The sequence below is a fragment of the Geotrypetes seraphini genome, chromosome 11, assembly GCF_902459505.1.
Source record: "Geotrypetes seraphini chromosome 11, aGeoSer1.1, whole genome shotgun sequence".
Taxonomy (NCBI): domain Eukaryota; kingdom Metazoa; phylum Chordata; class Amphibia; order Gymnophiona; family Dermophiidae; genus Geotrypetes; species Geotrypetes seraphini.
Window position 1 is genome coordinate 57,052,285 of NC_047094.1, and position 25,109 is coordinate 57,077,393.

Genomic DNA, 25,109 nt, shown 5'->3' on the forward strand with positions numbered 1-25,109 from the left:
AATACCCTTCAAGTATTTGAACGTCTATGCAGATTGTTAGCTTCCTCTGTAGCACACTGGTTAAAAGCTATAGCCTTCAACAATGATGTTCCTGAGTTCGAATCCAACTCAGTATCTCTAACAGAAAATACATTTTTTTTTTAAATTCTTTATTCATTTTATGATTCACAACAAGTGTACAGCATATATTAAACAATATATAAAGCAATATCACTTGAAAATCTACCATATTATACTACAAAAAGAAATATCTCCCACCCCCTCCCACATCCATATACAACAAAAAATATACCACATGAATATATTATCTTATCATTCATATATATTATTAATAGAAATCCAACCCCCCCCCCGATCCATATGTAAAAATTAAAATTGGGAAAAGTGTAAACTATTCATTATAATAATTTAAAAATGGCCCCCACACATCCTTAAATTTCTTATAGTAACCTTTTTGAACTGCCAACGCTCTTTCCATTTTAAACACATGACATACTGAATTCCACCAGAAACAATAATTCAGTCTTGTACAATCTTTCCAGTTATACGTTATTTGTTGAATGGCAACTCCTGTCAATATCATCAAAAGCTTATTATTATTTGCAGATATTTGAGGCTTAGCTCTCATCAGCATGCCAAATATAATTGTGTCGTATGATAATGCTACATAATTTTCCATTAATTGATTTATTTGATCCCAAATAGAGATCTAAAAATTTTTAATGAATGGATAATAAAACAATAAGTGATCTAAAGTTCCAGCTTCAAGGTTACAATGCCAACATCTATTAGACCTAGAGCAGTCCAATTTTTGTAAACGAACAGGGGTCCAGAGTGCTCTATGCCAGTGTTCTTCAACCTTTTTACACCCGTGGACCGGCAGAAATAAAAGAATTATTTTGTGGACCAGCAAACTACTAGGACTAAAATTTAAAAACCCCGTTTACGCTTCATCTCCGCGAGCTCGGTCCCCGCAAACCATCTGATCCCATCTGCACAAGCCGCAATTATGATTTTATATTGAACGTATTTTATTAAAGTATAAAAAGAAACAATATTCTGAACAATTGTGATTTTATAAATACAAATATACAGAGCACGGACCAACAAAACCCCTGTCTCCCCTCCCCTTCACATATATCCCCTCTACTATCAAGAAAACTGAACAAGCCAAGTTCATAGAAATATCATGCTAACAGAATACTGCAGTCCCCAGTTATGACTCTAGCAGGATATATATTTCAGATCTGATATATTCTAATCACAAAATAGAAATAAAATTATTTGTTTCTACCTTTTGTTGTCTCTGGTTTCTGCTTTCATCTTCTTTTCACTCTCTTCCGTCCAGCGTCTGCCCTCTCTGTCTCTTCAATCCAGCACCTGCCCCTTCCATCTACTGTCTGACCTCTCCCCCTTCCATATGGTATTTGTCTTCTTTCTATGCCCCTCTCCCCTTTCCATCCAGCCTATGCCCCTATCTCCTTTTTACACGATTCACTCCAGCTTCACTGCTCTCTTCATTTTTATCTCTCCTACACCATATCTAGCATCTTTGTCCCTCTCAATTTCTCTGCTGACCCCCCTTCCCATCTCATTCCTATCTCTCCCCTTCCCCTCCTCTAATCTCCCTGCAAGCTGTTTCCTTCCTTTTTTCTTCTCCCTTCCCTCCTCCCCCTGTCCAGCAGTACCTCTCTTCCTTTTCCTTTCCCTCCTCCCCTCCCAGCAGCATCTCTCCTTCTCCCTCCCTCCAGGTCCAGTAGCAGCTGTCCCTTTTCCCCCCTTGCCCAGCAGCTTCCCAGACTCCTTTCCCTCCTCCCCTCCCAGCAGCATCTCTCCTTCTCCCTCTCCAGGTCCAGTAGCAGCTGTCCCTTTTTCCCCCTTACCCAGCAGCTTCCCAGACTCCTTTCCCTCCTCCCCTCCTTGCAGCATCTCTCCTTCTCCCTCTCCAGGTCCAGTAGCAGCTGTCCCTTTTCCCCCCTTACCCAGCAGCTTCCCAGACTCCTTTCCCTCCCCCCTCCCAGCAGCATCTCTCCTTCTCCCTATCCAGGTCCAGTAGGAGTTGTCCCTTTTTCCCCTTGCCCAGCAGCTTCCCAGACTCCTTTCTCTCCTCCCCTCCCTGCAGCATCTCTCCTTCTCCCTCTCCAGGTCCAGTAGCAGCTGTCCCTTTTTCCCCCTTACCCAGCAGCTTCCCAGACTCCTTTACCTCCCCCCTCCCAGCAGCATCTCTCCTTCTCCCTATCCAGGTCCAGTAGCAGTTGTCCCTTTTTCCCCTTGCCCAGCATCTTCCCAGACTCCTTTCCCTCCCCCCTCCCAGCAGCATCTCTCCTTCTCCCTATCCAGGTCCAGTAGCAGCTGTCCCTTTTTTTTTTTCACCATGCCCAGCAGCTTTCTCCCCTCCCAGCAACTCTCCTTACTTGCCAGCGCTGCAATTCAGTAAGGCAGCCTCGGGTCCTTTGTTGGGTCGCACCGCCTCTGAGGAAAGCAGAAGTTTTATCATCAGAGGCGGACCGACTCAGCAAAAGCTCCAAGGCTTCCTTCTTCAATCGCTGTGTTTGTAAGGAGAGCCGCTGGGAGGGGAGAAAGCATAGTGTGAGGCTCCCTATTATCTCTCCGGCCCTGCACGAAGGACAGCTCCTCGATCTTGCCGGTCCTGCGTGGACCGGCAGGAAATTGAAGAAGTTGATCTCGCCGGTCCTGTGCGGACCGGCAGGAATTTTCTGCGGACCGACACCGGTCCACAGACCGGCGGTTGAAGAACTGTGCTCTATGCAACAGGAAAAACCATGTTTGCCTCATAGAAGCAGACATTGTACACTTCAACCTCCAGGACCAAATACGTGGCCATTGAGATGCATTAATTTGATGCTTAATCTCAATGCTCCAAATATCTCTAAGTCCAGTTTTTGGTTTCTTATTTATATAGCCAGATAATAATTTATACCACAGTGCAGCTAGGTGACCCAAGAAGTCTTCCTGAAAGCATAGGAAATCTAAATTGATTATTAAGAGATCTAAACTAAATTGATTATTAAGAGATTTCCATTCAGGGAACCCTGCCTGAATAGCCTGCTTCAGTTGCAACCTTTTATAACTTTGTTTTTTATCAAGACCAAATTTTATTTGCAACTGTGAAAATTCCAGCAGTTTACCATCAGATATAACATCATTTAAGGTTCATATACCTGCTTTAATCCAATCCTTCCAGACAGTCTTAAAACCGCCTATTTGGATCCTGGAGTTTAGCCAGATATTTTGATATGTAGATATTTGAATTGTAAGAGGTGTTAAATTATTAACATATCTCAAAGTTTTCCATGTGTCCATTAATATCTTATTGTTTTTCCGCAGCCTAGGCATTTTAATACTGAGAAGATGACGAAGCCTAATAGGAAACATGAGCTGCCATTCTAACCATAACCAATCAGGTAGCTTTTCCATAAGCTCTGGGAGGAACCAATACATACCTTGGTGCAAGATATAGGATTGATGGTACCTAAAAAATTTGGAAAATTTACCCCACCCTCCGCAATTGGCTTTTGTAAGGTCATTAAAGCAATTCTTACTCTTTTACCCAGCCAAATAAATTTAGACAAAATACTGTTTAACTTTTTATAAAAAGACCCCTGAAAAAAAACTGGTATCATACCCATTTGGTAACAAACCACAGTCAATATCATCTTTACAGTTTGGACTCTTCCCCCCCAAGACAAATGCAATGGATTCCATTGTTCACACAATTCTGTAACTTTTTGTAATAAAGTTTTTTCATTCACTCTCATTGTCTCTTCAAATGTGTTTTTTATCCAAAAACCTAAATATTTTATTCCTTCCTCCTTCCAGATAAAAGGAAAAGAATCAAATAAACCTTTTGTACAGTGCACATTTAAAGGAAGAATTTCTGACTTATTCCAATTTATTTTATGCCCTGAGAATTTCCCAAACTTTTCAATCAAATCAAGTAAACATGGAATGGTTGTTTCAGGATTCCTCAAATGAAGTAGAATATCATCTGCATAAGCAGATACCTTATATTCTTTTCCAGAATACGGAATACCCTGTATCTCCCTTACCTGTTGAATAGCTAATAACAAGGGTTCAAGTACTATATCAAAAAGTAAAGGAGACAGAGGACAACCTTGTCTAACCCCCCTTTGCAATTTAAAAGATTCTGAAAAATTATTATTAATATATAATCTAGCAACAGGGGAGCTATCAGACAATGTAGTTCTTTCCCCTCCTTCCTAATGTTTCATGTAGTATTTTGTCTATGTTTAAAGATTTTATCTTTTTACTCAATTTTGTTCTTGTTTACCCAATATTAATATTTTATGTACATCGCTTAGTAATTATTGATAGGCGATTGATCAAATATTGAATAAACTTGAAACTTGAAACTTGAGCTATACAACGCTAGAATAATTTGTATAAATCCTGAGCCCATACCAAACCACTCCATAGCCTGGTACATAAAGGCCCATTCTACCCGATCAAAAGCCTTCTCCGCATCTAAAGATACAGAAAAGGCCGGATCTTTTAGGTCCTTTGTTAAATATAGCATCTGGAGTGCCAATCTAGTATTATTAGAAGAGTGTCTCTGAGCAACAAAACCCGTCTGGTGCATTCCAATTATGTAAGGAAGAACCTTTTTCAACCGTAAGGCTAAAAGTTTAGCCAATAATTTTCCATCAACATTAATTAAAGAAAAAGGCCTGTAATTTGAAACCAAAGTGGCATCTTTATTTGGCTTCAGCAAAACAATAGTTAAAGATTCTGCCATAGTACCTGTAATACAACCTTTATTCAGTTGGGTCAAATATAAATTTAATAAATGGGGCAACAAAGTAATTTGAAAAGACTTATAGAACTCTACAATATAACCATCACCACCTGGAGCGATCCCAACTCTAAGAGACTTCAATGCTGTTTGTAATTATTTTAATGATATAGGTTCTTCTAAACTTCTTTTTATATGATCAGGAACTTTTGGACCCTCAATTAAATTCAAAAATTCAAAACCATCTTTTTCCCTATCCAAATAAGGCTCAGAAGAATAAAGGGCTTTATAAAACTTTAGAAATTGATTTAAAATAGGACCAATTTCAGAATGTGTATCTCCTTTTTCATCTTTAATTATACTAATTTTTGTTTTCCTTTTCTTTACTTTAAGATAATTAGCCAATAAACTTCCCGCCTTATTAGAGCTTCCATAATACAGAGCTTGCTGTGAAAAAATATCATTTCTAATTAACTTAGAAGAAATCTCATTGTACTTACATTTAATTTTTAAAAGAGCTTGCAAAGTGGAATGCTTCCATTTATCAATCAATTTTGTTTCTAAAAGTTTTATTTCTTGTTCTAAACTAAAAAATTGTTTTTTTTATTTGTTTTTTAACATGAGCTGAATATGAAATAATTTACCCTCTTATAGTTACCTTAAAAGCATCCCATAAAGTTTCCATAGAAATTTCCTCTGTATTGTTAATTTGAAAATATTCATCTATCTTTAGTTGAAATTCATCACAAAATTTTTTATCTGCAAGCAATGCATTATCAAATCTCCATATTGGTCTACTCTTATCTTGATCCAAAACATTAAATTCAACACACACACACACACACCCATGATCAGACAAAATGATAGGATCATTGGAGGCTTGTGTTACTTGATGTACTAAATGATCTGAAATAAAAACATAATCAATTCTTGAAAATGATTTATGAACATGGGAACAAAAAGAAAATTCTCAATCATTAAAATGAAGAATACACCATATATCTTTTAAATTGGAAGACTGTACAAAATTATCCAAACCTAATGACTTTATAATTTTACTAGGTTTTTTATCTATTAAAGGATCCATTACAGCATTAAAATCTCCTGCCACTACTAATTTAGAAACCGGTATATAATATGTTTTCAAATACCTTCAATAGAGTATGAGTACGCCTCAGCCCCACCACTCCACCGCTGTGCTAGCTCTTGACTGCGGAGAGATTTATGTGGCACTTCATCATTGGCCGCTCATAACCATTTTAAACCTGCTATTGTTTTTTCCAAATTTATTTATGCATATATTTTTTTGTATGTATTTTCTTATGTATATATAAAAACTTCTTAGCTTTAAAGCTCAAATGTACTTAGTTGTACTTAGATTGTCTCTTCCATGGATCCTTCACTGGTACCATCCGATTCGGGGGATGTGCTATCGAATGCAACTCTTTTTCTTTGGGGAATGGTGGGGGTCCTCCGTTGCCATGAGTAAGCTCTGTCGTTTAGATAGTCCCTTTCATCCCTCTTCCATTTCTTGATCTTCCCTTGTTTAATATCTTCTCTAAACTGTTTCATAGAGGTTTTCAAGTCACTCAATTTTCTGTCAAAATCTTCCTTCACCTGTATTTGTTGTAATTCACCTTCCAATTCATTCGCCTTGATGCATAGTTCTCTTTCCGTGACCTCAGTTGTCTCCACTAGAAGAATCATTAGATCCCTTGAACACCGGTTAAGAATAGCTGTCCATTTCTCACCAAATGTTTTATCGTTAGAAATCATCTTGGGTTCTTTAATTATCCTTAATCCTCTTGGGATCATCGATTTTTTCAAGTATTGTACCAAGGTGCTACAATGTAACTCCGCCCTCACGGCCCTTTTCATGGTATTTTCTAGATCCATAACGAAAAACAAAACCTAACTACTGCAAATACCTAGCAATGCACGGTAGTGTAAATAGCCCAGAAGACTGAAAGGACTATGGCCTCAGAATCGGAGCCTACGCATTGCCATAACAGTCACAGACTGGGAGTAATCTGCGCAGTGTAATCGCTCCTGCTCCAATCATCGGCCCACACACCTGCAAATTTTTTAAAACAGAACTCCAATGAAAATGAGTTCAAACAACATAAGGATGATTTGAAGATGAAAGTGGATATATTTAGAGCAGAGATTCAGAAAGATAAATTTAAAAAGTTCAAACGAGATGAACAGGATTACCTTCAACAAAGAGTTTATTCCTGGGTAAAACCAATGGATTCCAGAGATCGATCCACAGAAAAGCGAGTGACTTTTGACCAGACGTCTGAATCTTCCAATTCTGATGAGGATTTTTCGGATCCAAAATCGCGACCCCAACGTCGTGGCAGATGGCGGAGAGGCAACGGCCGGGGTCAAACTCAATATTCCCATTTTCATCCGAATCAGACTCAATATCAAAACCAACGTCCGCAAACGAGATCTCAACGAGGTCAAAGATACCCATAAATACTGGTGCACCTCAGGATTCCATGGAGATTGTAAACCTATCTAATCATACATTAACTATTAATGAACATAAGTTGTTGGTTAAAGGTTTATCTTTCGTGCCTACAACTTCGGTTGATACTTTCCAAAGTAGGATTGATTTGGAAAAATTTTTTCGGACTTTACGTATTAAAGCCTTTTTTTCAACGGAGGCTGCTACTGAACAACAAGTTCCTGACTCAAGAGTAACCCCTAAATCAACTTGGGTTCCTCCGGGACCGATTGACCCATTGATTACTGCTTTTCATAAAATGGTTGAAACCGATATTCTCAAAACTACGAGTAGCGTCAATGACAGAATATATTATAACATTAGTAAAGCGGAAAAGGATGCTATTAAATCTCTGTCTGATGATGCGGATCTAATTATAAGGAAGGCAGATAAAAGTGGGACTATTGTCCTGTTAAGTAAAGAATTCTACTTGCAGGAAGCTAAAAGACAACTATTTAGCTCTGATTATGAGGTTCTTGTTCAGGATCCAACTGAACATTTACAAATGAAGATTAATGTACTAACGAAGAAGGCTTTGGATGATGGATACCTTACCAACAGAGAGTTCCGGTTTCTTAATGTACGTCATCCCAAGATCCCAATTTTCTACCTACTCCCGAAAATACATAAGTCCTCCACTTCTCCCCCGGGGAGACCGATTGTGTCGAATCGGGGTGCTTTACTGGAAGCCTCCTCCATCTATATCGACAAGTTTCTTCAACAGTTTGTATGTCATACTGCTGCATTCACCCAAGACACTACTCAGTTTTTGAAAAAACTGGACACTGTTAAGCCAGAGTCAAATTCTATTTTGGTGACTATTGACGTGTGTTCCTTGTACACAATTATACCACAGTCGGAAGCACTGCAAATAATTTACGATACTCTAGAGAAGAGGTTAGATCTTAAAGTTCCAACTGAGTTCATCTGCTCTCTAGCTAAATTGGTGCTTTGTGACAGTTTTTTTATGTTTGAAGAACAGCTGTTTCATCAGAAATCTGGGATTGCCATGGGGATTACGATGGCCCCTGCTGTTGCAAATTTGTTTATGGACAAGTTTGAATGTGACTGGGTGTATGCTTGTGAATATTCTCAGTATGTGGCTTTCTGGACTAGATACATAGATGATATCTTTTTAATCTGGAATGGCAGTCCGGAAGATTTGGAAAAGTTTTTTCTGTATCTGGACGCCTGTCATCCTACTGTGCGTTTTACTCATACATGCAGTACTAACCAGATTTCTTTTCTTGATGTACTTATTGAAATGAGGGAGGGAGCTTTTTATACGTCTGTATTTACAAAACCTACTGACTGTAATTCCACCTTGCACTATTCAAGTGCTCATTCTAGCTCATTGAAAAAAAGTCTCCCATACTCCCAGTTTCTACGGATTCGAAGGATATGTTCCTCTAAAGGAGTCTTTAAAAAACAAGCTGAGACTCTTAAACAGCGGTTTCTAGCCAGAGGGTATCCTGCAAGAGTTGTCTCTGCAGCTTATAAAAGAGCTTTATACTGCAATAGAGAGAGCCTTTTTGCCTTTAAAAATTCCGATTCTCAGGGATCGGGTGATCGCTGCATGACTTGTGTTGTAACATATTCCAGCCATTGTCATCGGTTGGTTCGTTCGCTCAAAAAACATTGGGCGATCATGCAGACCTCAGGTATTTTTAAGGCTTATAATCTAAGGATAGCCTTCCGTAGAACCAGGAATTTAAAAGAGATTCTATGCCCCTCTGTACTTCCCAGTAATAGCTCTGGAGTTGATCAAGTTTGGACAGGCCATAAAGCATGTGGTGCATGTCAGATGTGCAGTCTTATGGTTTGTACCAATTGTTTTTGCAATCCGAGAGATAAAAAAACGTACTCTCTAAGACATAACTCTGACTGTAAATCTTGTGGTGTGGTCTATATCTTGCAATGCCCATGTGATTTAATATATGTGGGACAGACCTCTCGCAAATTTGCTATAAGACTCACTGAACACAAGAGCAATATTAAGAATAAAATAACTGGGGCTCCATTAGCTAAACACTGTCTTGAAAAATCTCATGAGTTTGGATCCTTGAAAGCTTTAATTTTGGAAGTGGTTCAACCAAATAGTAGAGGGGGGGACTTTAGGAGGTATCTGGCACAAAGGGAGCAAAGATGGATAAACAGGCTGGACACGCTGTACCCTGGTGGATTGAATAGATCAATGGAGTGGCAACATTTCTACTAAGGGTTACAGTGTGTCTAGTTGGCTGTTACGTCATGACGTTTGGTTACGTAATGGCTATAAAACGTAGCTGACTGCCATCTTAATCTGCTTTGAAATCTTGTGACCAAGTGCAGTAATGTGAGTACTGTTATTACTTTTTTCAATCTTTTGTTTAGTATGTTCTTTTGATTTTGGCTGTTTTGATTTTGTTTTCATTTTTACAGTGAAGCCTTGATTCTTTGAATGTCCTGGTGGCCCTGACGCAGCGGACGACTTAAATCAGTAAAGTTCCGCGAAACGCTGGCCGCGTTGGCATATGAACACTAGTGACTGTTCTTCTCTGTACAATCAGTTATAAAGCTAAGTTGCTTTTTTGGTCTTTTATATCCTGGCTTGCACTTATCTTCATATAACCCCATAGGGGTGGTAATTTCATTTAAATGCTTTGAAAAAAATCTTTAAAAAAATTGCTTTGAAAAAAACCTTTAAAAAATTGCAGGTGTGTGGGCCGATGATTGGAGCAGGAGCGATTACACTGCGCAGATTACTCCCAGTCTGTGACTGTTATGGCAATGCGTAGGCTCCGATTCTGAGGCCATAGTCCTTTCAATCTTCTGGGCTATTTACACTACCGTGCATTGCTAGGTATTTGCAGTAGTTAGGTTTTGTTTTTCGTTATATATTTATATACTGCTGGGTGATTAGTTTTAGGTTATTTTCTAGATCCAGCCATGAAACCTCCATTGGGGATATTGTTTCATCGTCTAGAAGAGCCGGTCACAATAAAACTTTCTTGAGGTGCTCTTCAGTGTATCCTTCAAACTCAGTGATTTCTTGAGCCATAATAATTATTTTTCCACTATTAGTCTCTAGGAGAATGGCTATGGGAAGACTAAAACGCAGCTTAAAAGGATGAAAGCTGTCAAAGTGGAGGACAGTGTTTTTCATAATGGGTTTCCTAAATAGGGACGTGTATATATGGCCCTCCCTGACCGAAAGCGCTATGTCCAAAAACTCAATGTATGTAGTATGGCATGTCATAGTAAACTTGATGTTAGTATCTACCGAGTTTAGGTGGGACAAAAATCACAAGATCACTAGAAATTGAACCTCACTGAACAGAGACAGATATTTTCACTGAACACAATGGAACCGTATGGGTTGAATGGGGAGATAGAGTGGATGTCTGTGATTGGTTAGAAGTTTAGCCAATGATCCTCCAGGGGCTGGATTTTCAAAATGAGACAGTAGGGATATTTAAGTGCTGAGGAGAATGCCGCGGCCATTCTACTCTGGACACTAAATGAGTCGGATGACACGCTGCACCTCGGTAAGGACAGTCTGATTTATTTAACTTTAAGATAAACTGAACATTTTAAGGGGGGACTGTTAGGATAAAATACATACTAATGGCCCTCTTTTACATTATTTATTTTTAGGGAGACCCTTGACACAGCGCCTGTATGGTGCGAAACATGTTGGGTTAAACTCCCCAGCATTGGCTGGATATAGCTATGCAATACAATCTAAGTACAACTAAGTACATTTGAGCTTTAAAGCTAAGAAGTTTTTATATATACATAAGAAAATACATACAAAAAAATATATGCATAAATAAATTTGGAAAAAACAATAGCAGGTTTAAAATGGTTATGAGCGGCCAATGATGAAGTGCCACATAAATCTCTCCGCAGTCAAGAGCTAGCACAGCGGTGGAGTGGTGGGGCTGAGGCGTACTCATACTCTATTGAAGGTATTTGAAAACATATTATATACCGGTTTCTACGCACTGTTATAGTACGTTTAGAGATCTGATCCTGGTAAAGTAATATATAAAACATAGCCATTCTCTTAGAGACTACTAATTTAGAAGCAGCCAGTGGCAAAATCAATTGTTGTAGAGACTTAAAAAACTCTATTTGTTTCGAATTAGGGGCATATACATTGAAGAGCGCCAAAGTAGTATTGCCTATACTTATGTTAACATGCACCCATCTTCCTAAGGGATCAAAAGCAACTAAATTACACACTGCATTACATTTTTTATTAACAAAATAGCAACACCAGCTTTTTTCTTTACCGCAGGGGCAAAGAAGCAATGTTTCACCCAGTTCCCCTCCAGCTTCTTAGATTCCTCAGCAGATAGATGAGACTCTTGGATAAAACATATATCCGCATTCTGATTCTTTAAAAATAAAAGCGTTTTTTTCCTCTTAATCGGATGGTTTAGACCATTTACATTTAATGAATATATTTTAAGCGTCATTGCATTACTATATAAAATATACTTTCATTAATCTTTCAATAAAAACATTATAATGCAACCAATTATAATTTACACTTTCCCCAAATTCCAACACTGAAAAAACATATATCTCCCTACCCAAATCCCCTTTCCCTCCTCCCCACCCTACCCCCTCCCATCCCCCCCTAAATAAAAGTGAAAGCCTAGAAACACGCATATGGTAGCAAGTGACAAGTACTCCCACAGGCCAATAACTTTTACAACAAAATCTTCAGAATTCATAAGCTAACTATATTCAATCCGCCCCAATTAAAACTGATTACTTTATCATTTGAAAATTACTTCATTAAAAATATTTATTTTCCCAACCAAATCTCAAATTTTCATATTATCAACATTGTTTCCCTTATATTCAATACTATGAGACATTAATAGGAACTGTTACAAATACCCAATTAACCCAAATATAGATTAATTAAAAACTTCCCATCCTTAAAAATCATTTACCTAACACAAAATACTATTCCATACCCACATAAAACCAACATCCATACTTTCCTAAGCCCAATTCACCTTGATTTAATGATTGAGCACAATTTAACTTAAAATTATATTTATATTCTGCACATAGATTTTACATTGCGTAATAAAATAATACATTAATATTAAATATGAGCTTTCAAAGCCACCCATACTGCAACCAGAATATAAATAACTCAGATCCCCATTAACTCAACTACTCAGACACTTTTCAGCATCATATCATAACTTATATATACCCCGAATGTATAATATATTATCTTTTCCTGTAGTATCACAACCCATGAAATTTCTATGCAATAGTTATGCACATCTAAATTTCATATCTTTCCTTTCCTAAATTTGAAGAAGATACAGCATCTCACACATTTAAATTCTTCCAAAAAATTTCACAGAAGAGCCATCTATTTTAATTATTATTACCATCCAATCCTTTAATAAGTATCTCTACTCTAGAATCTTTCATAAATTGCCTCTTTCTGTATTCTTCATAAACTTTCATATTCCTTTCCTTAATAAGCTATCATATTCTGAATTTTTCATAAACTTCCATGCTCCAGTTCCTTCATAAACTTCCATCCTCATGTTTTTTCATACGCTTCCATATTCTGATTCCTTCCTTCGCTGTCATATTCTTAATTCCTCTCAGTCCATCCTACTCCGGATCTTCCATAGACTGCTCCATTCTAGTATCCTCACATGCTGCCATGTCCCAATCACTTCAAAAGCCTCAGTTCTTGATGTCTGCAAATAATACCACAAACTTATATGACTGTCCATCAAATTCCCGATTCAGCAGCACTAACTTTTTCTGCGAGCAGATCTGTTTCATTTACATTTCTGACTTATATATAATCCAATCACTTTTAAATAAACTGAAGCAAGTCACACCATAGCAGAGAGTGCTGTCTTCTGTATCCAGTAAAAAGGTCCATTTAGAATGTTCATTCACCAGAGCTTCATACCTTTCTTTTTAAAATTATTTATATATAAAGGTATACTACATAGACATCTGATGTTCACAATTCTCCACAAATTCACTCAATTTCATTGGATCTTCAAAATTTAGAGTCCCGTTCTCATATGTGACTCTCATTATGGCTGGATATATCAGTCCATATCTCACTCCAAGAGATTTCAATCTTGGTCTCAGCTCCAGCAGCTTTTTCCTTTTCTGTGCCATGGCTCTGGCAAAATCAGGCACAATTAAAATTTTTGAGTCCTGGCACTTTAAATTACGATTTTCTTTTGCCAGCCTGAGGATCTCTGTAATCTGCTGAAACCTCAATAACTTAAATATTAAGGGACGCGGCCCCCACTGCTTTTCTGATCTTTTAGACGGAATTCTATGGGCTCTTTCAAACTCCATAGGATATCTGAATTTCAGTGGCAGAATCTTCGGCAATAAATTCTCCAAAAACAGGACCAGATCATTTTTTTCAATGCCTTCCGGCAAGCCAATAACCCTCAAATTGTTGCGTTTACTACGGTTAACACAATCTTCAAGATCTCTGGACAGGCTTTCAATTACTTTTTTTTATCCTGCTTTAACTGCTGAATTTCAGACTCATTTGCTTCAGTTCTTTTTTCAATTTGATCCACTTTTACATCCAGAATTGCCATCTTCCTTGTGAGGCTAGCCACTTCATCTATAGCCTCTTGAATCTTCTTTGAATTGTTTAAAACAATTTCTTTTATTTGCCTGAGTTCAGCCACAATATCGCAGCTGTCATCTCCCGGCAACGGAGCTTTTGAGGGAACCAACGGCTCTGTTTTTGATCTTTTAGCACATCCTGCGCTTGTACTAGCCATCTCTCCCTTCATATGTTTCGACAATGCCATCCTGTAATCCAAAAGCTCAGTTTCAATCAAAAATTTTAAGTTCCGTAGCTTATTTTTCACAGATCATTAACCTGTAATGAGGGAGCCACGCTATCATCCGACCATCTTAGTGCGGCTCCAAGCCCCCCCCCCAGAAAATACATTTTAAAAATGGTATGGTGCCAATGTTTTGCAATTATAATTTTAAAAACAGCATAAATTCAACATTCTAATCACATCAGAATTATAATGTTAAGAACACAGATTGGACTTCTAACTTCTACCTAAAAAAATAAAACCTGATTCTGTAAAGTATGTCTAAAATTGTGGACGTCCAACTGATGCTCAGCACCTCTCAGCGTTCTTAGGTGCAATTCTGTAAAGTGCGAGGACGTCCAAATAACGCCTAAAGTTAGGCGCACTTTGCAGAATCAAGGCCTCAGTGCGCACTAAGCCTTAGTAAAGGGCCTTTATGTTTCTTGCTTGGAACTTCTTTTCTTTTTCTTCTTTTTCACCTTGCCCCTACCTTCTATTTTATGGCTTTCTTATTCATTGTGATTAAAGGATTCTCCTTATTTTGAGTTATTTGTTTTCCTGTTTTTTCTTGCTATTCATGAATTTTGGATTTCTAATGAGTTTCAAGGTTCTCATTATGTTAATTTGAAATCCTTTTTTTGTCTTTCTAGTTTTGGTTCAGTCAATAAGCTGTCATTCTCCATACATGGTTTTGTGCAATGGTATCACCAGTAACAATATACTACCAGTTAGAGATAAACAACTCTATTGAACTGATTTACCACTTATGTGGAGATAGACTATATGAAAATACCTTTGCACAATTTAAAATACTTTATTTTGCAAATACTATTTGTAAATGTTGTTTATTTGTTATAAAATTTGGCTTTGTTTGTTATTTGGTCTCTGATATTTTGGACTAGCTTTAGCTCAGTCCAATTTTCTGAAATATTCCTTGTTTCTCACTTTTTGTGCTGTCCTACACTGCATTTCAGACATCTTATTGCCAAAGAAGCCCCATTCGCCAATAATAAATGTGCCCTCCTTGCCATCGCACATATGGAAACTTATTCAGGAATGCAATCAAACTCTTCAACATTGCCCCCAAATGAAAATGAAAACGAACCAAAACAAAGCAAAGAATTTTGCACACGACATGGGAAATGAAACAAAACCAACATTTTGGGACCGCCCAGCATGGCACTTCTTGGCCTTGCAGCCCACAAACTGTTGTTACTACTATTAATGTTGATACTATCAAATGTACACAGCAATACTCCTTAATTCATTGTATGTACAGCTTCTATTTATTGTATTTACAGTTTCCCTTTATTGTTAACCGCCTAGAAGTCGCAAGATTGTTGGCGGTATATAAGAATAAAGTTATTATTATTATTATTATTATTATCTTATATATATATAAGTAAAACCTTGGATTGCAAGTAACTTGATTTGCAAGTGTTTTTCAAGATAAGCAAACCATTTTATTAAATTTTAACTTAATATACAAGCAATGTCTTACAATACAAGTACATACAGTATACACACATCACAACTGAGCGATGGTTCTCTCTCTGACATTGCAAGAGTGTAGTGACTGTTCTAAACAAGCAAAGTCTTGCAATACGAGTACATACAGTATACATGTGTCACATCATCACAACTGAGCTGATGGTTCTGCTCTCTCTGACGCTGCAGGAGTGTAGTGACTGTTCTAAATGAGTGAGGTCAAGTACGTATAGCATTTTGTATTAATGTTTTTGGGTTGTGGAATGAATCGTCTGAGTTTCCATTATTTCCTATGGGGAAATCTGTTTTGATATACGAGTGCTTTGGATTACAAGCATGCTTCTGGAACGAATTATGCTCGCAAACCAAGGTTTTACTGCATAAAAACAAGCATAATACCTTGGGATCAGGATTAATGGATATGACATTACAGAGACGAACAGCAGGAATCTCAGGGAGGAGGGGGAAGAGCTGGTCTTGCAGATGACGAGTCACATCTTCTCTCCACCAAAAAATGCTCTGAAGCCAAGTGTGGGAGAGAAACATAGAAGCCTGCTGATAAAATGTGGAAGTCCCTCGCAGGTTTTCCTTTGTCTGCAAACAAAGTTGAAGAAAGTGGTTATATTGTAAGAGAGAAGGCGAAATTGAATTTTACAATCAAATGAAAAGAAGCAAATCAGCGCCACATAGGAAACTCTGATACATGCTTCAGATTCTACATCTGGGTCAAAGTGTCATTGCCTGACTATACAGTGGAACCTTGGTTAATGAGCATAATTCGTTCCAGAAGCATGCTCAAGGCCCAGTTCGGCAAGCAGCACGATCTTCGGGTACCAGCACCTCTTGTGGGTTGGTACTGTGTGCCGGTGCCAAATGGGGGTAAGGCTTCAGTTTGGGCGGGCGATGCCGGTTTGCGGGCGGGGTGGGGGTGGGGGGGGGCGATGCCGGTTCACGGGCAGGGGAACTCACAAATCAAGTCAATGCTCGGTTTGCGAGTCACAATTTGCGAAAATGTTTTGCTCGTCTTGCAAAACATTCGCAAACCGTGTTACTCACAAACCGAGGTTTGACTGTATCTGCAACAAATAAAGCTCTCATTAAGCAAACCTTTTTTTACACCACAATTTTTTTTCTAAATGAGAGAACATAAGAATTTCTGCTGCTGGGTCAGACCAGTGGTCCATCGTGCCCAGCCATCCGCTCACGCGGTGGCCCTTAGGTCTATGTATTTCTCTACTTTCTGAATATACTTTTTTACTTACCTCCCCCTCCCCCTTTTACAAAACCATAGAACAGATTTTAGTGCTGACCGCGGTGGTAACAGCTCCAACGTTCATAGAATCCCTATAAGCATCAGAGCTGTTACCTCTGTGGCAGGTGCTAAAAACTGTGCTATGGTTTTGAAAAAGGGGGGTTAATGAGAGTTTTATTTGTTGCATATACAGTCAGATAATGACATATTGACCCTGATGAAGAATATGAAACATGAATTCATGTTGGGGTGGTGAGTATAGTTTGCTTTCTACATTTAAGATAAGTGTCGCTTTACTTTGAATACACCATTTTTGTGAGGAAGAATTATTTTTTGAAGAGGAGCTGGTGATGTATATTTATATAAAGGATCAATGGGGCAATTTTATAAACATCTACTTGACTAGGTAAAATGCTGTTCTATCAGCTCAAGCTGTTTAGAAAGTTACCACTATAGTGAACTCAGGATCCTGCTATTTGGTTCTCTTCTAAGCATCATTGTTACAATGACTGGGTGATGAAAGTTCAGGGGGGATATAACAAAAAAAAGAAAAGAATTGCTGAAAAAGTATAAATAAAAGAGGAGAAACTGTTGAGGTTAAAAAAAATGTTGGCCATGCAGATCTGTTAACATATCCAGTTTCTGGAGAGAAATAAGTTATATCTGACTTTATATTTTGGTAGCTGTAGCACTAATTTCAAATGGAAAAAGCAGATCTACAAATACTAAGATGCATTTGAGTCAGTGGCGTAGTAAGGGGGAAGTGAGGGGGGGGGGTGGTCCGCCAAGGGCACCATATTGGTGGGGGCACCAGCACCCCTCCTCCTAAACTAAACTGAACTAAACTAAACCTTAGGTTTATATACCGCACCATCTCCGCAATCGTAGAGCTCGGCACGGTTTACAGAAGTTGTGATGGAAAGGAACTCCAATGGAGGGTTAAAGGATTAAGTGTAAAGAAGGTTAGATGGGTGTAAGATGCCGGAAGGAGGAAGTGTTACATTTTTTAAAATAGCCAAGTTTTCAGATGTTTACGGAAAAGTTGGAGGGAGCTTGAGTTTCGGAGTGGGGAGGTAAGGTTATTCCAGAGCTCAGTGATTCTAAAGGGGAGGGATGTCCCTAGTTTTCCTGCATGGGGTATACATTTTATAGAAGGGAAGGATAGTTTTAATATTTGGGAGAATCTGGTGGAATTAGGAATTGAGGAATTCCAAGATAATGGGATAACGGGAGGAAGGATGCCATGAAGGATCTTGAAAGTTAGGCAGGCACATTTGAAGTGAACCCTGGAGATTACCGGGAGCCAGTGAAGCTTGGACAGGAGTGGTGAGACATGGTTGAATTTACTTTTTGCGAAAATAAGCTTAGCCGCAGCATTCTGAATCTGCTGAAGGCTATGAAGGCTTTTCTTAGTTAGGCTTAGGTAGATAGAGTTGCAGTAGTCTAATCTGGAGAGGATGATGGATTGTACTAGGAAGGCAAAGTGTTTTTGATGAAAGCAGGATCTCACCTTCCTCAGCATATGAAGGCTAAAAAAGCATTTTTTTTATCAGGGAATTGAGATGGTCACCAAAGGATAGTGAAGAGTCTATGGTGATGCCCAGAACTTTGCTTGAAAACTCAAGCTGTAATGTGGAGCCGGAGGACAGTGGGATGGAGGAGAGTAATTGGTCTAATTTTGGGACGAGCCAAAGTAGTTTTGTTTTGGACTCGTTCAGTTTCATTTGTACTGTGAGGGCCCAGGATTGGAGGTTCCTTATACATGAGGATATGTTTTCGGAGAGGTTAGAGAGGTTTGAGTCGGTCTCGAGGAGGACAAGGATGTCATCAGCATAAGTGTAAAGTGTTTCTAGGGGGGATAGATGGAGGAGTTTCAAGGAAGACATATAGATGTTGAAAAGAATTGGAGATAGAGGTGAACCTTGCGGGACACCACATGTCGGTTACCAGGGGGAGGATGAGGTGCCGTTCATGTTAACAGTGTAAGAGCGTGATCGTAAAAATTTGGAGAACCAGTCTAGAACTGTGGAGTTAATACCTATCTCAGAGAGTTGGAATATTAGAATATCATGATGGACAACGTCAAAAGCTGCAGAAAGGTCGAATTGTAGAAGAACAGCGAACTTGTTTCGAGAATGCAGTAGCTGGACCTTAGAGATTAGTGAGGCTAATAGGGATTCGGTGCAGAAGTTGGGTCTGAAGCCGTATTGGTAAGGTAGGAGAATGGAGAATCTTTCTAAGTAGGATGAGAGTTGGGTAGATATGATAGACTCTAGCATCTTGGTTAGGAGAGGGATATTTTCTATTGGATGATAGCTGGATGGTATGGAGGGGTCTAGATCAGCTTTTTTCAGAAGTGGGGTCAAAGCAATGTGTCCCATTTCAGAAGAGAATAGGCCGGATAGTAGGGCAGAGTTTATAAGTTTGGTAAGAGATGCGATGGCCTGTGCAGGAATATTCTCAAATAGGTAGGAGGGGAAAGGGTCCAAGGCGCAGTTGCAAGATTTTAGTTTGAGGCAGAGTTTAGAGATCTGCGATTCAGATACGAGCTCAAAGGTAGTCCAGGATCTGTTGGCTGGAATAGGGTTGAAGATAAGCAGGGTAGGGTTGGAATCGGTGGGTACCAGAGAGTTGTAGGAGACTGCAGGTGGGAAGGAGCATCTTAAGGGAGTGACTTTCTCATTGAAGAATTTTTCTAGAACCTCGGCTGAAGGAGAAGAGGGGAGCAGAGGGAGTCGTTTTTAAGGGTTAAGGAGCGCCAGATGTTAAACAGTGCACTATTCTGGTTATTGGATTTGGAGATTTTGTCACCGTAGAAGTTCTTCCTTGCCTCCTCTCCACCCCCCCTTCCCGCCTCTTCCCATTCCTCCCTTCCACATGTGCGCCCCCTTTCCTTCCACCATACCTCTAGTTGAAGTTGCTGCTCGTAGCAGTCAACAATGTGCTCTTTGTGACCCCCATCGGCTCTCCCGCTGATGTCACTTCTGAGTGCCATGCATAGGAAGTGACCTCAGAGGGAGAGCCGACAGGATCGGGAAGAGCACGAGCAACAACTTCAACTAGAGGTATGGGGGAAGGGAAGGAAAGTGGGGGACACATGTGGCAGGTGAGATCGGGGAAGGTGTGGGGGGATGGAGACAAGGGCAGAGGAGGGGCATCTATCACCCTCGCTACGCCACTGATTTGAGTAAGTCCAAAATCTTGAAATGTCCAAAAGTCTTCATCTAGAAACTGGGTCAGTTGGTGCTCTGAGCCAAGTCTGTCATCCCAGCAGTGGCTACATTTATGTTTCAGTAGTGTTTTTGTTGTGAAATGTCACTGGGGACAAAGTTCTTTCTTTACAAGTTATCACTTAAGTAGTAAAATGGAAGTGTTCAAAGCTTGGTGTATTTAATGCTATTCAGAGTTGTGGAGGTATATGTAGTATGGCACATATGATAGAACCTAAAAGAGGCCAGTCATTTATTTCTGGGACTGAAAGATTCAAACAACATGTCCTATCAAGCTGTGAAAACCCATCAAATGTGATCTTCTGAGCTGGCTAGGCTCCAAGCCCACAGAGCACAGAGAAATCATCTCACACCAGATGGGCATATCTAATTCATTTAGTAATAACTCAGTGTGATGATACAGGCAACATTTCTGAATTTTTAAAAAAATATTTATTATCAAAGCAAGCAAAGGCTCTCTCTTCTGATTATTCTTTTCCTGTCAGCAGAATTTTGCTTTGGTTCTCAACACACTGCAGGTGGTTTTATAAGGCACCAAAACAGGGGCAGAGTATATTCCAAAACTGAAATACCAAAATATTCAGGAGGTAAGTACTGTCTTGGAGCATAAAACTGCTTTTTAAAACAAATATTTACACATGACAGAATGTAAAGCTATGATTTAGAAGGCAATCCAGAACATAAGAACATAAGAATTTGCCTCCACTGGGTCAGACCAGAGGTCCATCCCGCCCAGCGGTCCGCTCCCGCGGCGGCCCATCAGGTCCGCGACCCGTGAAGTGGTTTCTGACCACTTCTATAACCTACCTCAAGTTCTATCTGTACCCCTCTATCCCCTTTTCCTCCAGGAACCTATCTAAACCTTCCTTGAACCCCTGTACAGAGTTCTGGCTTATCACCTCCTCCGGAAGCTTGTTCCATGTGTCCACCACCCTCTGAGTAAAAAAGAACTTCCTGGCATTTGTACTAAACCTGTCCCCTTTCAATTTCTCCGAGTGACCCCTAGTGCTTGTGGCTCCCCACAGTTTGAAGAATCTGTTCTTATTCACTTTCTCTATGCCCTTTAGGATTTTGAAGGTTTCTATCATGTCCCCTCTAAGTCTCCTCTTCTCCAGAGAGAACAGCCCCAGTGTTTTTAACCTGTCAGCGTAAGAGAAATTTTCCATACCTTTTATCAGTTTAGTCGCCCTCCTCTGCACTCCCTCGAGTACCGCCATGTCCTTTCTGAGGTACGGCGACCAATATTGAACACAGTACTCCAGGTGCGGGCGCACCATTGCGCGATACAGCGGCATGATGACTTCCTTCGTCCTGGTTGTGATACCCTTTTTGATGATGCCCAGCATTCTGTTTGCTTTCTTTGAAGCTGTTGCACATTGCGCCGATGGTTTCAGCGATGTGTCAACCATCACCCCCAGATCCCTTTCAAGGTTACTCACCCCTAGCCGTGTTCCCCCCATATTGTAGCTGAACATCGGGTTCTTTTTCCCTACATGCATGACTTTGCATTTCTCTACGTTAAAGCTCATTTGCCACTTATTTGCCCAGTCTTCCAGTCTCGTTAGGTCCCTTTGCAGGTTTTCACAGTCTTCCGTGTTCCTAACCCTGCTGCAGAGTTTGGTGTCATCAGCAAATTTGATAACCTCACATTTTGTCCCCGTCTCCAGATCATCAATAAATATATTGAACAATAGAGGTCCCAGCACCGACCCCTGTGGAACTCCGCTCGTGACCCATTGCCAGTCCGAGTATTGGCCCTTTACTCCAACCCTCTGTTTCCTGCCTGCCAACCAGTGTTTGATCCATCGGTAGATATCCCCTTGCACCCCGTGATTCCACAGCTTTTTTAGTAGCCGTTTGTGAGGTACCTTGTCGAAGGCTTTTTGGAAGTCAAGGTAAATGATGTCTATGGATTCCCCCTTATCCATCTGGCTGTTTATTCCCTCGAAGAAGTATAGCAAGTTTGTGAGGCACGACCTTCCCTTGCAGAAGCCATGCTGGCTTGCCTTCAGTTGCCCATTTTTTTCTATGTGTTCGCAGATTGTGTCCTTTACCATTGCTTCCATCATCTTTCCCGGAACCGAGGTCAAGCTCACAGGCCTGTAGTTTCCCGGGTCACCCCTTGATCCCTTCTTAAAGATGGGCGTGACATTTGCTATTTTCCAGTCCTCTGGGATCTCTCCAGTTTTTAGGGAGAGGTTACATATTTGGCGAAGTGTCTCTGCTATTTCGTTTCTCAGTTCTTTTAGTACCCTTGGGTGGATGCCGTCCGGGCCTGGTGATTTGTCGCTCTTCAGTCTATCTATCTGTCTGAGGACATCCTCTTTGCTTACCTCTAGTTGTACCAGCTTTTCGTCGTGTTCCCTGTTTATAATCACCTCGGGTTCTGGGATATTGGATGTGTCCTCTCTGGTGAAGACTGACGAGAAGAATTTGTTTAACCTGTCAGCTATCTCTTTTTCCTCCTTTATCGCTCCTTTCCTGTCTCCGTCGTCCAGTGGTCCCACTTCCTCTCTGGCTGGTTGTTTCCCTTTCACATACCTGAAGAAGGGTTTGAAGTTTCTTGCTTCTCCTGCCAGTCTTTCCTCATATTCTCTCTTTGCTTTCCTGATCTCTCGATGGCATTCTTTCTGGTACCTTTTGTGCTCTTCCTGGTTCTCCTTTGTTGGTATTTAAAAGATAGGATAGCGCCAATTAAGTTTACAAATGCATATAAATATACTTTATGAAATACAGTATTTTCTATTGTATTAATGAAATGGCTCATTAAATGTTTATTAGGCAGGGCATATCAAAGTCATTTTAGAAGCATTTCCGTGTGTAAATAGCAAGTTTACATCTGAATATTACACACACGTAAACAGGTAAGCTTTGAGAAGGCTAAACCTTCTCAGTACTGTGGTTTGATATCACCCATACTTGAGTGGCTGATATCCTGCTTATCAATATAAAATAGCTATTTACCCATAGGAAAAGGCTGGCGTAAACTGCTTTGCTCAGTGAAGGTAAAAATATGAGTGGGAGAGTACAACAAAGCTTCCATTTTTAAAGTTCCTGTGGCTGGTTCGATTTTCAAATGGAAATTCCACAATGCGTTTCATTTGAAAAGAGGCTTACAGATATAATATCCTCATGAGCTCACAAGTTCCATGAGTCATCCTTTTTTCCTGTGTACTGTATCATCTTATACACAAAAAATATTACTTAAAAAAATACTTGGGTAAATAAAAGTAATTATGCAAACAAACTGCAAAGTGGCAGGAGGGGCACATGAAGAGCTGGGTGTTCTTTCAGGTAGAAGTAGCTGTTGTCCAGGGCCCTGGGCTGGCCTGGACCCATTCACTTTTGCCTCAGGCCCACCTGGTAAGCTGGATGTTCTTTGGTAGCTGGCAGGAATCCCCAAGCCTTACCAGGTGCAGAAATTCAAAGCATGCCCAGATCATCTAAAGCATGGCTGTCAGTGGCTCAAAGTGCAACCATTAGTACCAGTACCACATGTTCAGTGACCGGCATCAGTAACAGCACTCTGATCTGCTGACAGCCGTTCTGTAGGTGATTCAGATGGGCTCAGGATGTCTACAGTTAGTGAGACTCAGGGATCTTCACCTGCTAAGGGTAATTTTAATTTGGGAATAGGTGTCAGAGAAGAGGAATGGGAGGTGGAGGAGTAAGGTGTTTAGTGACCACTCATGATACACTGTAGGCTTCCCCAAAAGGTTGTTCTGGCTATGCTACTAGGGACAATTCCTTTATTTTCAGCAGCATTATCTACATAATGCTGTTGAAAATCACTGCAGAACACCTGGAACTTTCCAGATAGTATTGGGGCAGTGCATGGGTAGATTGAGGGCAATTCCTTGAGCTATACAGATAGCAGCATTATTTGGTTCACTAACTGGATAACGATTTAGATAAAGTTAAGAGAGCAAAATGGTCATACTATTTTATCCAGTCAGTTATCCGGTAGTGGGATGAATATTACTGCTACCTGGATAGTGCCAGTAGCCACCACTGAATCTGAATATTCAATGCCAGCCAATATCCAGATACTGGCACTAAGTATTGCTGGCATTAAAAAAAAAAAAAATGGACCAAAATAAAAAATAAAAAATGCTGACCATCCCAGCTGAATGCTAACACAACTGTATTTAGATATTTAAACAGCTAAAATGATATACTAGCTCATCCATTCCATAATAGCTTTTGATTCATTTAGGTAACTAGGGAAACTTAAAGACTTTCAGTTGTCTTTCTGGAAGCAAATTTCAAATATAGTAAGGAGAAATTAGGTTCTTACCTGCTAATTTTTTCTCTGTAAGCCGGAAGACCAGTACAGTTAATCTTTACAGATGGGCTATATCTCACTATGACCAGCAGGTAGAGACTGAGACCAGGGCAGGATTAATTCTTCGAGGGCCCCTACAAACCCGAAGCAATCTTCAGGCAATTCCTACCCCTCTCACTTTCCCTTCCCCTTTCAACCCCTCTTACATTCCCTCCCCTACAACCCTTTTCTTCTGTAACATTCCCCTCATGCATTTGTAATTCGCTGAATGTCCAGCCTTCTTTCGTTGTGAACCGCCTAGAAGTCGTCTGACTATGGCGGTATAGAAAAATAAAGTTATTATTATTAAGTACACTGGGCCCCCATGGCCCTGTCCATGTCCCGCCCCCATTTATGTTTTCTTATTTACTTCTTTATTTCCACTTGTATTTCTTTTTCTTTCTTTTTTTTTTTTTTTTAATAAATTCAAAACAAACAAAGATTAGCATACCAGTGCACAGTTTTTCTTCTATGCAACCCCCAAACATCTCTGAACAAATCTCCCTTTCTTCCCTTCTCACCTACTTACCCAGGACTTTAACTCTGAACCTTTTCCATGCATATATAAAAGTGTTCAAATATTTGTAAAGTAGTAATACTATCCGAAATATAAGTCAATATTAATAACCAAGTTTGCAATGCCTCTCAACTGCCTCACTCTACATCAACCAACTGTAACCCATATGTATA

The 25,109-nt window shown here is 39.7% G+C and overlaps 1 protein-coding gene across 3 annotated transcripts in view; it reads right to left on the minus strand.

The window, feature by feature from the left end:
- Positions 1-25,109, minus strand: part of C11H16orf71 (chromosome 11 C16orf71 homolog) — a 282,532-nt gene that overhangs the window by 178,759 nt on the left and 78,664 nt on the right. For all 3 annotated transcript variants that reach the window (XM_033963852.1, XM_033963851.1, XM_033963853.1), the window contains one exon: positions 16,013-16,207. In XM_033963852.1, the coding sequence (XP_033819743.1) occupies positions 16,013-16,207 (195 nt within the window). The remainder of the gene's footprint in view (positions 1-16,012; positions 16,208-25,109) is intronic.